General features: G+C 48.7%; 1 protein-coding gene across 1 annotated transcript in view; it reads right to left on the bottom strand.

The window, feature by feature from the left end:
- Window positions 1-17,273, bottom strand: part of LOC147663457 (E3 ubiquitin-protein ligase TRIM39-like) — a 139,699-nt gene that overhangs the window by 70,510 nt on the left and 51,916 nt on the right. The window contains exon 3 of the mRNA XM_086950438.1: window positions 641-871. Coding sequence (XP_086806564.1) covers window positions 641-871 — 231 coding nt within the window. The remainder of the gene's footprint in view (window positions 1-640; window positions 872-17,273) is intronic.

Raw genomic sequence — 17,273 nt, forward strand, 5'->3', positions numbered from 1 at the left:
AAAATCACATAAGGGAAAAAAAAATAACATAACAGTAAGTCAGACGGATGACTGTCATGTTGACGGAGCTGTACATCAAGTTTAAAAAGCATTGGCAGGCACTGCTGCGACAGAGGGCCCTACCAATGTTTTAACAATGTCCGCCAGCTTGGCGGTCATGTCTAAATTTGGTGGGTGGAGTACGCTTGACCTGGTGGTCATTAACTCCTCCACCAGGCCAAAAGGAGAATACTCTGTCTGTCAAAATGTAAATCGGACCAAGAGTTTCATTATTTGGAGATATGCGTTGTTTAAAGGTATACCATATAACATATTAGGTGCTGAAGCATTATTGATAAAATTGATAAAGACTTAGTCACGTCTTCAGATTGCATTGCTGCTCCAGTTGAAGACACTGCCCAGCTGTGTTACATGTCAGAGTATCAATATCCTGTGTCTCTGTATTATCTTTCATTCCAGTCACTTTTCCCTGGGTTTACTTCTAACCAACATATTCCTTTGTGTATTTTTTGTAGTGGGTTCAGGGAGTTGTGGAAGCATACATCTCTCCCACTTTATCAGGCTTACAATATTGATACTTTCTTACACTAATGAAGGTTTGCTGATCTTCTTGTTCTCTAGATTTATAACCTTTTCTTACCTTCAATAACTCCACATCCTGCTGCTGACACTTCAATTCAATCTCAGTAATCCAACTTCGTAGGACAAATTGCTGTTCTTCTAATGTTGTTACTGTCTCCTTGATGCTCTGCAGACTTTTCTTCTCTTCCTCCTCTAAGTTGCTGAGGTGGCGAGATTTTTCCTTCTCCAAAAACATCTGGAGCTTCTCAAACTCCTTAGTGATTTGCTCTCTCTGGCTCTTGAACTTGGCCTGCAGCATAAAAATAATTAATATATTCACGTTGCTAGCACCTCAGAAATGTGTAATACGTTTATCAAGGGACTCTGGGGTGACCTAGGCTTCCTTGGCATTAACTGGGTGATTGAGGGCCATCATATCTGTAATACCTGAGACAGGGGTGTCCAGTAGGACAGCAGAAGGCATAGAAGTAGTTTTTTCCCTACAGGAAACTCTGCTGTTCTGCTCTTGATACACACTTTACAATACATGATAAATAAAATACCAGATAAAAACTGACTCGAGACAGCAATCGGTTTCCTAAAAACCTCACAGCCTATGAATCTGCACTCATCCATGCCTGGCAAAAGTTCATAGATTTCACATAAAGAAATGATTTCTAACCACATGGGCTACAATATGAATCCCTTAAATGTCCATCTTCAAATCCATGTAATAGACAAACCTAAGCACCGGCTACGTGAGGCTAGCATTCACAAAGCTAATAGGTCCTTCACTTTAAGTGTGTTTGTGAGTGTGTGTGTTTCTTTCCATGCTCAACTCACAATAAAGGCCTTCAGGTTCCATATCAAGGAGCTTAACTCACAGCAGGAAGGAGTCTCTTTATTATTGAAGGTTAAACATCCCACTCCTTCCCCTGCACCGTCTTCCATCCTGCTCCTGCACGGAGCAGCCCAGGCACTGCCATGCCTACTCCGACCTCGAACCCTCCCTGCTGCATTCCAAAGTCAGTAGAAGACCCAAGAGAATTGTTGTGTTTTATGCAGCTACTGCTTGCCCCAGTCCTATTCCTGTACTTCTGGAATACAATGTGTTAATGCGTAAAGCTCTGAGGCCTCTGCCAGTCTAGTTTTTGCAAAGTCAGTGTGGGCTACACTATGACTGGTAGGGCTGGTTCATATATTTCATTGTACATTACACTGCCATCCCTTGTTTTATGCACACCCTTATTGAATTGTCAGTGTGGTTCTTTGAGTTGAAAGAGTTATTTCTACTTGGCTCCTGCAACAGGGACAAACACACTGGTGCCAAGTGTGTAGTCAAGATGTAAAACGTAACACAGCACAACTCTCCGTGCTGTGTCACCTCATACAGGGCAAAGTGCTAAGTGGTTTTTATTAGTGTTGATCAATCTTGTTTTGAGTTTATTTGTGTCTTTATTTTGTAGCAATAATACTCCTATGTTGATTGTTCGATGCTGTTTCACTAATCTTCATTTTATTGTGGGAGTTTAAGAGACAATCTAAATATTGTAACAAACAAATAACAACAATTCGTTTTTTCATTTAAATATCGCCTCAACGCATTTCGGATGCCTCTCACGCTTTGTCAGGAAGACTCAAAGCTTTAGGTATTAACCTACAAACAAGTGGTAAATCCTAGTCAATGTCTCAAAAACCATTCATTTATTTGCATGGAAAAAACTATTTACACACTATGGGACCTATTATGATGGCGGACGGACCTGAGTCCGTCCGCCACCATAGAGTAGGAGGGGCCTTCCGCAGGGGCAGCGGCAGTCCCTCCGTGCACATTAGGATGTGACCGCCACCCTGGCGGTCACATCCTGTATTTTTATCATTGCGGCGGGTGCTGCTTGAAGCAATGATAAAAATGTAAGTTGTGCATTTGCATGCACAAAGCGGCAGGCACCGTGCGGTGCCTGCCGCTTTGTGCAGGCAAATGCAGGGGGGTACCATAGGTACCCACCATGTGCACCCCCCACCCCCCCTTCAACCCTGGAAACAAAAATCCGTATGCCTTTGCACGGCGGAAATGCCGCTGTGTAAAGGCATGTTCCTCCAGACATCCTAATATGGCTGGCGGTGTCTGATAGACACCGCCAGCCATGTTAGTGCTTTTCCGCCGCGGACGGGAGGCGACCGTGGCAGAAAAGCTGCAGACTGAAAAACGATCCCCCAGCCATCCTAATCTGGCGGGGGGTCTTTTTCAGTCTGCTGCGGATTTCCCGCATCCTCCGGGCCGGCGGTGGATTCCGCCGGCCCGGAGGATGCGGGAAATTCGCAATCCTAATCTGCCCCCTTAGTCTGTATGAAGGGAACGTGACATATCTTGTATAGTTCATACAGAGACCCATTTCCAATGAGTGAAAAAATACAATATTTTTCTCAATGAATTCAATGACATTATTGAATGAGTGCATACACATACCACAGGGTTTATACATTTAATGCTGGACTGTTCAGTGCACTGTGTGGTGCCACTGCCTATCGAGCCATAAGTCTTGTCGATCACTCAAAATCTCCTGGGACAGGTCCCGCAAAAGAAACTGGTAGAACCAGCATGTCTATGTTTTGGAGCCTTAGGAGAGAATACTGGTTAGAGACCCCTGCTCCAGATGGTATATCTTGCCTCTCAAATGTCCAGATGCAACACACTTAACTTTGCCACCAGCAGGACTAGACCTGTGAGCAGCAGCATAAAAGGAGCAAGTGCATACTGGTCAGACGGTTGGCATAGGACAGTCCTCGGAGCCCTGGCTGCACTACACAGTGAGGGTGATAACCTCCGAGGGGCAGACAGACTAGTGGGTGGGGTGGAGCAAGAAGGCAATATCGAGGTGGTTGTAAGGCTAAAGCTAAGGCTCCACCCCGCCAAAGAGAAAACGACAGAGATTGAACCATAAATCACATAGCAACAAATTACCATCTTTGGTGTGGTATATGCCCAAATGCAAGTACAAGACCGAAGACCACTATTATGCTTTACTTTCTTGCATTTATTTTAATAGCAGCCAAGGATAATCTACAGTTCCCATCTTGATTAGACATAACGACAGCATGCAATCACAAAGGCAACAACCAATCATGTAAAAGCAAATCTAAAATCCTTTGACTGGGAGCAACAAGTCCTCTTTTCTTGATGTTCGCAGTCAAGATAAGTACTTATCATCCTTTATTTCCGAATATAACAATTCTGTTTATATTTCTATTTAAATTTGTGCTGTGTGTTGGTTAATAGATATTTCAACCTGACGTTACCCCTTGATTTGTGCAATCCAAGTGTCATCTGTGCACTTGCTGAGACATAATCAGCTCAGGAGCCTCACTGAGCCACACACTTGCTGCGGTTTCCCACCCTCTTCTCAGCTCACTGCGGCCGTTCAACCTCTCTCTTCTTCAGCAACATGTCGGAAGGAAGCATTGCACACAACCCCAGTGGCGTCACTAGGGTTGGTGTCACCCATGCGGTCGGCACCCCGCCCCCCGCACCCTCTTGTGGCGTCACCGAATATACCCCTGTATCCATGTAGTGTTTTGGCCTGGAGTGCTCTCCCTGCTGTAGGTGTGGAGCCCAAAAACTTCCTGCACCTGGCATGGGACTGGCCCATTCATTAGTTCTCGTGCTGGGCAAATGACAATTTGCCATCTGCTGGATATATAAGACTACACACAGTTATGAGAATTTGCTGCGAAATCTCACAAACTGCTCTAATATTGATGAAACCTATTGCTCCAGTCTGACTGCCGGTTGAATCGAGACCGAAAGATATCTGGGATCCCTCAGAACTGAAGAACAAATGTAACTGCACCTCTAGAGGCAGAGCTCCTAGTAGCCACTCAGAGGAGGTTCCCTGGATGTCCCGCGATGGGCGTCCCATAACACCCCTACCACCTGTGACGTCCAGGGATCAACACTGCACGGGGGACAAGGGGAGGGGGGGGGTGCGGGCTCGGAATGAAAAGAACCTTTTTGTCTCTCTACGGAGCGGAGACGCGTGTGCGCACTGCTGCCTGAGCTGGGATACAATACAAACACAATCAACTTTCAAAAGCAGCCCAAACCAGGCACAGACTTTACCGCTAGAAGCACGTTGCAAGAACAGTCTCCATAATTCGAGAACAAAGTTTGAAGGGTCGATTGACAGTGGCGTCACTAGGTGGGTGCGGGGGCAGCCTAGGATGTCGTTGATTCACTGTGGTATCTTGCGCTTGTTTCTGTTACACTTCATAGGAAGCCCAAGGCAATAATAGGGTTGCAATTAGTTTCCATAACGTAGGTGATATTATGAAATCATTCAACAAAGGTCTTTATGCAGAAGAGTATACCATTGCCAAAGAAGAAATCCCTCAAACATGCAAAACATTCTACTGCTCAGTGCAGATGAGAATGGCCCCTCGGGTTTTTCAGTTTAAGAAGTAATGAGAACAATAGTGACCCTAATAACCTTAATAATAAACCTCCTAGATGTCATGCTATCCCTGCCTGGGATCCGGGCGCGGGACTCCCCCATGCAGGCTGGTCCGCAGGCGGGGCGGGGGTCTCATTATTTTGCATTTTGGTGTCACCCCATGTAAAGGTGTCACCCGGTGAGATCCACACCCCCCTAGTGACGCCACTGCACAACCCCTCTTCATCCCCGAACGCAATCGCATGCTGTACTACATGATCGCCAATGCGCCATTCGCCTCATTGTCATACAAAAAAAAAAAAATCCAGTTTGTTTTACATCCGCCTCAGACAAGGGCCTGCCAGCTGTCAGGGAATTAATTCAGGTTTCTTTCAGTTAATTTATCTTATCCAATCTTAAATCTATTGGACTCTCACCGGCGTTATTTGAAGGGTCGGACTAGTCGGACGGACTCGACGAGACAGTGCCGGAGTCCACTCGGACAGGTGTTCTGTTATGATTAATTTCTCTATCTCACACGATGAGTGATGACACGTTGCACCACCGCTCACTGACTCACTCTACTCTCTCTCAGTCCCTGGTGGCGGGAGCGTGACCTGACCACAGCAACGTGACGCAGAGTCGTCACAGAGGGGCGGGCGCGGCTAAGAGCTTAATAGTTGTGCGCACTGCGCACAGTGCGCGAGGGCTGTCCCAGGGCCGTCACGTCGTCGTAGGGCTAAGATTGACGGCCCTGGGACCCAAACTGCTGGCTGGCTGCCTGGGCAAGAACTAAACAACAACAACGCTCTTGCTCACGCGTCGCTGCCATTGCCCAGACCGGACTCGAGGCCGCCAAATCCTGCCAGGGGGCCGCCAGTGATCCAAGTTCCACTTCCGAATCGATCCTCGTCTGTCGTCGTGGCGGCCCCTGGGGTTTGGCGGCCCTGTGCAGGTGCACAGTTTGCACATGCCTAGAGCCGGCCCTGCTCCCAGTCCCTGGTGGCGGGAGCGTGACCTGACCACAGCAACGTGACGCAGAGTCGTCACAGAGGGGCGGGCGCGGCTAAGAGCTTAATAGTTGTGCGCACTGGAAGACCAGGAGCCAGGGGATCGGTGTCCGTCAGGAGCAACAACAAGCCTTGGCAATGGCAACAAACATAGTAGACGAAAAAGGTGCAGTGTCAGGACCAGCAAGGTCCCAGTGACTCACCACGAGCAGGTAAGTCAGAGCAGGCCCGAGCAAGCAGGGGAGCCCACTGGAGCCAAAGAAAACCCTCAAGAGGACGCATAGGCTGGAGGCACAGGAGTCGCAAGAGGACATCGAGGACATTGAGCAGCTCACCAATGATGAAGGCTCAAGTTGCAGAGGATGCGGTAAGGAAGAAGTCCTGGGTAGCAGGAAATACTTTTTTTTTAAAATTCTTTTTCTTATGAAAAGGAACAAACAAAACATTGGCATCAGGTGGTCAACATATAGCATCATTGCAGGGTTTAAATTGTCATTCGTACAGAATAATAAATTACAATATACATAGATTTTTGGGATCACAGGGAGTCCTGTGTTTCAACCTCTCTTTGTCTCATCAGGAGTGTACACAAGTCGCCACGATGACTATTCTACGCCCCACAGATCTTCCACCACTTCTTCGGGCAGCCCCTTGCCACATACACTACTCTTTCCCTAAACATACACCAGTCTAGATCCTGGGCCCACTTAGTATGCTGGGGCGACTGGCTGGCTCCCCACAATTGAGCAATATTACGCTTCACCACCATACATGCCAAAGTCACCCACTGCTTCTGATATCCATTCAAATCCGTAGGTTCCCACACATTCAATATACATCTCCGGGCCTCTGGTCGTATCTCCTCCCCTAGCACTTCTTTGATCACATCATGTATATTCATCCAATAATCCTGTATCTCTTCACAATGCCATAGGATGTGTATGAAAGTGCCCAATTCTCCACAACCTCTCCTACATTCTCCGCTCACTGCTCGTCCCATGTGCACTAATCTCGGCCCCATGATATATGATCTATGTGGGATCTTAAGTTGCACCAACCTGAGCCTCATCTGAATCACAACCACTTTGGGAGAGGAAACAGCCTCTACCCAGTCTTCATCATCTAACTCTAGTCCATCCGCTCCCCACGCCGTTCTAATGCTCCCCAGTCGGTCTTCCATATTATTTACAAGCTTCCTATATATTAGGGAGATGTTTTTTTCTGGGATGTGGCCGTCAAGCACTCAGTCCTCAAGGGGAGAAGCCTCTGGAAGCTCTGTGCCTTTAGGTATGCGGGCAAGAAGGGCGTGTCTAATCTGTCGATACCGAAAGTGTTCCCTATCATTCAGATTGTATTGTTTTTAGAGAGACTCGAAAGTCTGAATACCGTCCTTCCCCCACACATCTTTAACCTGACTGATTCCGATTAGATCCAACTTATCGAACCCTTTTGACTTCCACAAGCTTCCGAGTCTCTCTGAGCTAAACAGGGGGGTGGCCATTGTCAGTCTCCCCTCCCCTCCCAAACTCTTGGTAGCCGCGTGCCAGACATGTACGGCATGAGCCGTCGGGCACGCCAACGTGAATCTTCCAGGCTTAGCATATACAGCTTTAATGATATCTCCACCTGGTGCCTGCCCACGGTCCATAGCTTAGCCTTGGTCTCCCGGAGGGCTATAAATCATCTGATTCACCGCCGCAAGATGCGAGGCCCAGTAATATTTCTTCAAGTCTGGGAGACCGATGCCCCCATCGTACCACGGGAGAGTCAGCTTGATAAAAGCTATGCGGGGCCTGCCATCCCAGAGGAGCTGTCGCTGGAGTGCCTCGATCTCCCTGAAATAAGTAGAAGGCACTGGATCCATTGTGTTTTGGAGCACGTATAGGAACCGGGGTAGGGCCATCATCTTAAACAACACTGCCCTCCCAGTTATGACAGGGGGAGAGCCCTCCAACGTTCTACATCTTTTTTAAACCGGCCCAGGGGGGTTGTAAGTTATTAGCATATCTCACCTTTGGGTCCAGTGTTATATATATGCCAAGGTATTTAAATCAGACTAGCTCGATCTTTATAGGGCATGACTGTGGGACCACAGGCGGCTCACCCGAATTAAAAACAATACCGACTTTGTCCAGTTTATAGCAAATCCGGAGTATCTACCAAATATAGCCAGGACATCCAAGAAATTACTCAGGGACGACCTGGGGTTAGTGAGGTATAGCAGGAGATCGTCCGCGTAAAGCGAAATTTTATCCTCCCACTCCGATGTCCACCGCAAGCCACGTATCGACCTGTCCCACTGGAAATCCCATGGAATTTGACAGGTTGCTGTAAGTGGTTACACACGTGAGTGGAGTATCTTGGGGCTCCCTCACATTGTCTTCCAATAATGCATCACGGGGTTGGTTCCGTGCCATTTTAAACCCCGCCGAGTGTTACCCTTCACGCTCCCTTTGGGGTTACTCTTTCATATGCATACATATACTCCCTTTGTTTAGTGCAATAGCTTAATTGGTTTTCATACATTGTATATGACAAACTAGCACGGCCCCTCGACTCTAGTTCACTTCTGTTAGCCCTTAACAATTTGAGCTAATGATAGCGTGGTGTGGCCACAATTTCTGGGCTTATACTATAGCCTTATGACCAACGAGCAGGGATATGCTGCATATATTTACTTTCATTAGCTACTGTAATGAGTCTGTGACACTCGGAGTTTCATTAGCACTACAAATAACTAAAGCTTGAATATCGGGCCCCGCGACTGCAGTGGAGCCGATTTTTCCATCCTGGGTATTTACCTACTATGGGCTTCTCTTTCTTTCTGTCCCCCACATTACCATCTCTATTGTCCACTTCTAATAAAGTTTCATTTGGAGCACACTGTAGACTCTGTGCTAACGCTCTAGTCTTCGGCGTGACGCCCGAGTCACGTGTCACGAAATGTATTCCACCATTGGTGGAGCCCTCTGTGCACGGATCGGACGCCCGGTGATGGCTCTTCCTGCCTTGGCCAGATCTTCAAATACTGCAGAGTGTACCAGCCCCGACATCCACGGGGTCCGGTACGAGGGTTAGACGTTAGGTGCCAAGCGGGTGCTAGGCGTCGCGGGCGTGAGTGTCTCCTCCCTCCGCTGATTTACAAGCTAAGTACACTATACTCAGCGCTTACCTGACCTTGTCTTTTTCCGTTTCTCTTGTTTTTCTTTGTCCCTTTACCCACCAGGGTGTGACAATTTCGCCTCCACCCCCCTCCCGAGACCCATGGGGTGTGGATCACTTCTTTCACAAGTGAGATCATCTCCTTTTGCTAAGAACGATGTAGGTGCATGAGAATGAAAGGTTGATATCACGCCATTACTTCAATTTGGCTATCTGGTCAGCTTTTTTGACACATTGATCGTCAACTCGCACCTCTGATACCACTGAACGCCCAAGTGGCGTGCAGGCACCCAAATAGTCTTTAGAATTAAGACTGCTACTGTAAATAATCACCTAATGAGACCGATGGTTGTGATTCACAAACCCCACGGTCTAGGCACTTTATCAAGTGAGCATGCTTTTCCCACCAACAAACTGCGCACTCACCTAAACCAACTGTGTGTGAATGAATGAATGAATGAAAGTATTTATAGAGCGCACGATGGCCAAACGGCTTCCTGGCGCTGAGAGCTCTAGAGAACAGAACAGACAGGGCCGAGGAAGTTAGCGGGGGTAGGCCTGGGCAAACAGGAATGTTTTGAGCGCTTTACGGAAGTGTGAAAAGATAGGGATAGAACGCATAGAAAGAGGAAGGGAGTTCCAAAACCGGGGCGCAAGGACAGAGAATCTGGTTCCACCAGTGCGAGTTTTGCGGAAACGGGGAACAGTGAGGAAGGCAGAGGAAGATGATCGGAGAGTACGAACAGGGGTGTGGGTAGAAATCAGAGAGTTGATGAACGCCGGTGCAGAGCGATCAAGAGCCCGATAGACAAGGCACCCTAGTTTGAACAGGGATCTCTGCAGGATAGGTAACCAGTGGAGAGATTTGAGGACAGGAGTGATGTGGTGAGTGTTGGGCAGATGAAAGATGAGATGGGCAGCCTGATTTTGGATTGCTTGAAGGCGGCAAGTTTCGTAGGCAGGAATACCCACGAACAAGCTATTTCCATAATCAAGGCGGGAAGTGATGAGGGCAGAAATGATAATATTAAGAGAGTCAAGGGAAAAGAAACGGGAAATTTTTCGGATCAACCGAAGGGAAAGAAAGCAGGAAGACACTACAGCACTGACCTGGCCATGCATAGACCGGTCCTGGCTGACCTTAATGCCCAACGTTTTGACGAAGGGAACGGGGGTGGGAGGGGGGCCAAGAATAGGGGGCCAAAAAGCGGAGGACCAAGGGCTGGATGAGCCGCCGGTCAGGACAAGCTCAGTCTTGTCTGGATTGAGCTTGAGGTGATTGGCGCTCATCCACCCAGAAATAAAAACCATGGTGGAGCGAAAAAAAGATAGGGAGTGAGAAGAAGAAGAAAGATCAAAGACGAGCTGGAGGTCATCTGCATAGTTATACACAGAGACCCCCAGCTCAAGGAGAGAAGAAATAAGGGGGTGAATGTAAAGGTTGAAGAGAAGAGGAGAGAGGGAGGAGCCTTGGGGGACCCCACAGGGCACCGGGAGGGGAGGAGCAGAAAAGCCGGGGAGGTGGACAGCTTGTGAGCGTCCTGTTAGGAAGGACGTGATCCAGGAGAGGGCAGGGCCTCGAATGCCCGCTGCGCTGACACGGTCCAAAAGAATGTTGTGGTCGACCGTGTCAAACGCAGCGGACAAATCGAGGAGAACCAAAGCTTGGGGAGAGTTGGTGTCAGCCTTAGCTTTCAGCTCGTCGAGAACGGCGAGCACCACAGATTCGGTCGAGTGGCCCGAACAGAAACCTGCTTGGTGGGAAGCAAGAAGATGGTTCTGCTCGATATAAGAAGAGAGACAGGAAGTGACGTAGCTTTCAAGAATTTTGGCAAGATAGGGAAGGAGAGAGATAGGTCTGAAATTAGAAGGGAGGGAGGAGTCAAGACCAGGTTTTTGAGAATGGGGGAAACAATAGCAGACTTAAATGAAGAAGGAACCAATCCAGTAGAAAGAGAAGCATTAAGGAGGGAAAGAGGGGTGGCAGGGCAAGAAGAAAAGAGAGTTTTCAGGATGCGAGAGGGGGCACAATCGGTAGGAGAGCCAGACTTGATTTTTGTGAGCAGAACTAAAAAGGAGTCCAAGGAAAGGGGCGGGAAAGAGGAAAAGGAAGAATTAGACACAGAGGGGGCAGAATGGAGTGGAGTGAAAGGAGTGATAGAAATGTTGGATTTAATTTTAACGATCTTCTCGATGAAGAAGTCGTTTAAAGAGGAGCAGAGGGCTTGGGAAGGAATAAAGTTAGGGCAAGCACGATCAGAGGTGGCCAAGTTGTTAACCAAGGAGAAAATCTCTTTAGATTTGTTAGCAGATAGGGTTACCTGCTCGGAGAAGTACTTGGTCTTGGACACAAGAATGGCTTTCTTGTACTCTTTAAGGAGAGATTTGTATTTGGCCTTGAGGTCGGGGCAGTAGCTGCGGCGCCAGAGGCGCTCAGAGCGTCTAAGTTCCAGTTTGAGGACCTTAAGCTCAGAGTTGAACCATCGGTGTGCCTCGTGTGGACGAATGGACTTGACTAGCTTGAGGGGGGCTACTAGATCGCAGGCGGAAGATAACCAGTTGCTAACTGCAGCGGCCTGTAAGTCAAGGGGAATGCCATTGAGATCAGGTGAGGAAGAGGCAAGGGAATGAGAAAGAGAGAGCAGGTCAGCGCGATTCCAGCTGCATGTAAAAACATTCTTGGGACGAGAGGATTTGTGAGGGGAGCCAAGGTTGATAGTAAAGAAAATAAGGGAATGGTCGGACCAGGTGCAAGGAAGGATGCTGGGGGGGGAAACTATGTCCTGGGATGACCAGACTTGGTCCAAGATATGTCCAAGATTATGGGTAGGAGTCGATACATGAGACTTGAGGTTAAGGCACAAGAGAGTGGCCGTGAAGTCCTTGGACGCTAAGTCCTCCCTGGGGTCACCAGGCCAATAATTAAAGTCGCCTAGCAGGAGAACAGAAGAGTTATTAACTACGAGCGTAGCAAGGAGTTCCTGCAGGGAGGCCACAAACAGAGGCATACTCAGGGGGGGGGCGATAGACAAGGACGACTGTGAGAGGTGCGGAAAGATTAGTGGAGCGGGCAACCAGAAAATCCACCCCACCTATAGAAGGTTGGGAGAGAAGCTGGAATTGGAGACTGGTTCGAGCAATCATGGCTACACCCCCCCCCCCCGTCTTGCCGTCGGGGCGGTCGGCCCGGAGGGCAGAATAAGAATGGGGGAGGATGGCTAGAATGTCAGGGAGAGAGGCCTCAGAGAACTATGTTTCCGTTAAAAACAGAATATCAGGGGAATCTGTGGTTAGGAGGTTGAACAGTTCTAATTGATGCTTGCCTGCCGAGCGAATGTTGAGAAGGCAGGCAGAGGCAATGTGTGGTGGTGAAGGTGTAGTGGGAGAAAGTCTGGTGTCCTGAGTGGGCAAGGAGAGCGTGGGCCGCGGAGAAGTGACACAGTCTGAGTGGGGGACATAGATACCTAGAGAGATAAGGTGCTGTGTGAGAGAATGGGATAGGGGCACATCAGCAGTGCAGGAGAGAAGTTGTGCAGGTGTGTATGCCAATGAAGAGGCAGGGGTTGTGGCCCCTGGTCCCGGCCCGTCGCGGACGGGCGCAGACGGGCTTCACTTCGGCGCGCCTTCGTCGCGCCCGCTGCGCTCATCCGCTGCGCGGCCGGGATAGAAGTGCCATAAAATAGGCAACCGGTAGTAGTAGGGGCGTGGCAGGGGGTGGAGGGACAGAGGAGCTGCCCCGCCAACCACAGAGCAGCCCGAGGTGGTAGCCACGCCCGTCCCCGCCCTCGTGACCTGCCCGTCAGAGGGGGAGGGAACGCTCAGCGTGGGGCGCTCTGGCGGCGGCAGCCAAGGGAATCCGGTGGCGACAAGGGGAGCGCGATGACCACAGCGCAGCCCCTGAACCAGTGAGGCATGGTAATTAAAAGAGTCTTGAAGCACTATTAAAAGCGAAGTTGCGCCACGCATAGGCAGCGTTGTTGCTCCCGGCAGAGCCTCGGGAGATCTGAACAGTTACAGTTACAGTGTTTGTAAATGTCTGTTCTTGTATCATTCCTTTTCAGGTGCAACCAGTCCCTCTGAAGTAGAGGTAAACTACCCTGACAACCTTTTTGAACTGTTTTCACGAAGTTTTTAATTTTTCTAAACTTTTCACTTTCACGTCCTCTGGTCAGGGTGGGCCTTAGCGCGCCCATACCGCCGAGGTACATCTCCCATGGTCCTGACGAATGCCAAGTTAATTACACACTACTGGCAGAAACCTGTTGACCCCACTATTTTTAAGGAAATAGCCGAACAATTTATTTGGCATAGTTTCCTACACATTGATTTTAATATGTCTGATTGGCCACTTAATAAAAATATTTTTTGATAGACACAATCTAGACATTTTTAACTATATCACTTATCACCTTCACAAAACACAAAACCAGCTCCGCAGTTACCTGGCGTCGCAGCACACCGGGGAGCCATTCGGTCTCTCCCGGTAGGCCCCTATGATGAAGCATGTCACCAACCAGGTTGGTGAGTGAGGGGCTTCTATACAAATCCATTGTGATTTCTATTTAAATCCAAGGAGATTTAAGTACTTCTAATACAGACTGGAAGGGACTAGTTTGCCCCCCTTCCCATGCTCCTTTTTGCATAAGTTACACCGGATCTTTCACGTTCCATGCATTAATTGGAGCAACTCTGCCAACCGCAGGTTGCCCGACCTCAACCTGTAACAACATCGGGGAATGATCTGAAATGCCCCTCCCCAGGTATCTAGCATCTCTAATTGTGTCCGCCATAGCCGCAGGTATCAATATGTAGTCTAATCTGGACATATTATTGTGTGCAGCGGACACTGAGTGAAGTGTCTCTGAGTCGGGTTACGGACCCTCCAGCTATCAATCAACCCCAGCGACTCGGGGAAGTCAGGGAGCCACCTCTGTGACGGTGTATGGAGTCGTGCCGGGAGTCCATCTACTCCCCCATCGAGTACTGCGTTGAAATCTCCCCCCAGCACCAGGAGACCCAGGGGCAGGGTTAGAAAGACAGCACTCAAATCCTTAAAAGTCTCTGATTGAAGGCCTGGAGGTACATATATGGACAAGAAGGTAACCGTCCTACCTCTCAACTGCCCCGAGACACCCACATACCTGCCTCTCTGGTCTGACCATGTAGCCTGCAGTTCAAACGGAAAGGAAGTTTTAATGAGGATACCAACTCCCCTAGACCCAGATGTAAACCCAGCATGCGCCAACAGTTTATATCCCCCTTTATGGAGGGCCATGCACCGATTCCCAACTAGATGCGTTTCTTGCAATAGTGCAACTTCCGGGGAGTGTCTTCTAATTAGCTGATTCACCATCCCTCTCTTGATCTTGTCACCCTGAGGAAATATAAATTTTATGGTCAAGAAATGTTCCCCAACGTGTACCCCACCGTCTCCATGTACGAGCTTAAAGTGCATGTAACTTCCCTCCTGTGCCAGCTATGAAGACGCAAATACATTTGCGTCCAACGTTAACATGTCCTCTTTCAGATCCACCCCGAACGGGTTGAATATTCCGTTCCTAAGTATGCCATGCCAAAGTCTTTTTGTGGTGTACTTTACACGTTTTTCAGCTCTGGCGAAGTAGGCCCTGAATACTGCCATCGAGCCTTTTCCTGCCTTCTGACTCTGAATGCCTCAGCCTGGGCTGCCTCTGTACCCGTGACCTCTGCCTTACTCCCTGCGCGGCTAACGGCGCTTAGCTCAGCCTGCTGCCTGCCAAGACTGTATTCAACCTTCGAATTATCTGCTCCGCTCCTCAAAAATACATTCCTGCCTACTAGTTCAAGTAAACATCCTTCCAGCTGCAGAGCAAAGGGCCCGGCCTCACAGTCTCTGTGCAAGTAATTCATAGCTTCTGTTACCATGGTAGGCCCATGCCCCCTCGCATCTCATGCAGACACGTAGACGCTTATACACGCACTCACAGTCAGTATAGAATAGCCTCTGCCCAAGAGACCTTTCCCTCTAGATAATATGGTTCCCAAACATCAGATATCAGATATGATATAGGTACGAGTTGATCTGACATGCCAGACTTCTGTCTCTTTCCGCTAGTGTAAATGTCAAGTTCCCTGCACCCTCCAGCTTCACGTCAATCACACGTCATGCAGCTGCGCGCGCATCCAGACCTCAGATTTCTGCTGACATTGCAAGATTCTGCTATGTACCCACCCACTTGTGACACTTTCATGTGACGTTTCTAGCACACACCTCTATGTTCACGCCTAGTTCACGCCTTTTGATTACGTATTGCTAATACGTGTGTGCTCTTATCTTGTTTCTCTCAGCTGTTACGCCTACTGTATTGGTATCTATTATATGCTTTAAGTATAAAAGTTATGTCTTGTCAATAAAGTATGCTCTATCCCTTCCTGAACCCCAGTGGTGTCAGGAACACGATATCCGGTTCAAGAACCATTCCTTTTTAAGGAATAAAACCCCTAAGAACTCTAACACCACGGACTCTGCGTCTTTCTTTCCGATTGAGTTATTCTATTTTTAGTACTTACCTGCATAGAAATTAAGACGGTAATTAAATATTTACCACAACCCAGACCATTGACATTCCAGCTCAACACTCTTATCCCCGATCCCTGGCTAGTATGAGACATTTACCCCACACCGCTAGTATTGAATTGCGAAAATGTCACCTGATGCAAAAGAAAAAAACTAATAATACTGCACTGATTACATTTGTAATTTCAAACCCCCCACCCACAACTCTTGACCCCCCCACCCTCCACCCTGCACCCCTGCATGCTGCTCGCGCACATCCCCAACTAGCAGTGTGCCTGTCGCCCCCCAACACTAATCTACAACTAACTAAAAGTAGTAAATGGAGGGAAGCCTAAACGACCCGCCCGCCTTCCCTCACCCAATCTTGCCATTACTTCTTAACTCCGGACTGGCGCAGTATAATTCCTAATCTAAGGTACCCGCCCCAAACATATTGTTTCTTATCTCTTGCTCGAAACAGATAGCAAATTAAGTCCTGCAGTCGCCATCATGGGTTCCCCTATTATTCTTCTGCTTTCTCTTGACCTCGATTTTCCACCTCTGTCGTATGCAAACTCTCCAACCAATCCGACGCCACCTCAGGATTATAAAAAAAACAGGTCTTCCCATGAAATTCCACCAGAAGGCGGGCCGGAAACATCATTGCATATTTTAGCCCTTTGTCTCTCATCTTCTTTTTCACTGACATGAAGCTCAGACGCTGTCTCTGCACCGCCTAAGTGAAGTCCGAGAAGAAGGAGAGGGTCACGTTTTTGTACTTTAAGGGGGGCCCCGCACAAGCGCCGTCGCCAGGATCGCATCTCTGTCGCGGAAATTAATGACTTTTGCAAATCATAGAGCGGGGCAGTGCCCCAATCCGTGACCTCCCCCAGGGTACTCTGTGTGCACGCTCGATCGTGAAGAAATTGCTTAGTCCGTTAAGCTTAAGGTGGTTAAGAATAAGGTCTTCTACAAACAGGTCCGGTTTGACCTTCTGATTTCTCGGGCACCCCAAGAATGCAGACGTTGTTACGCCTGGCCCTCCCTTCATAGTCATCCAGCTTACGATCTGTGAGGACCCTTGAGGTTTTGAGGTCTCGCACCTCTTGTTGCAGCAGGGACACATCGCCGATCAGGCTGGCAGTCTTGACTTCCAATGTCTTCACCTTCTCACTCGCCTTTGTAAGATCCGCCCATATCAGCCCCATCTCAATCGTTACCGTATCAAGCTTATCATTTAGGGCCTCCATCTTCTGACCCAGGGATAACTGAACCCCATTAATGGCCGCCATGAGATCTGTCAAGGTTGGCTCAGTGGGACCGAGCACGGACTCTTCTCCGCCCACCTGGGTTCTTTCACCTCCGTCGCGGACCCCTTGGGCAAGGTATATCAGTCCAGCTTGTTGGATTGAACACTTCTGGATTCCTTGGAGGATCTGGGCAGAGATCTATCCACATCGGTCTTGGTTGCCATCTCACTCCCCTGAGTACTGGTGCCAGGCACGTTTCGGAGCCCACCGCAAGCGTTCGTGTCACAGTGTATCTACACCTCCCTGACACCCATCAAGAGCAGAA

This window comes from Lissotriton vulgaris, unplaced genomic scaffold, assembly GCF_964263255.1.
Source record: "Lissotriton vulgaris unplaced genomic scaffold, aLisVul1.2 SCAFFOLD_1378, whole genome shotgun sequence".
In the NCBI taxonomy this organism is placed as follows: domain Eukaryota; kingdom Metazoa; phylum Chordata; class Amphibia; order Caudata; family Salamandridae; genus Lissotriton; species Lissotriton vulgaris.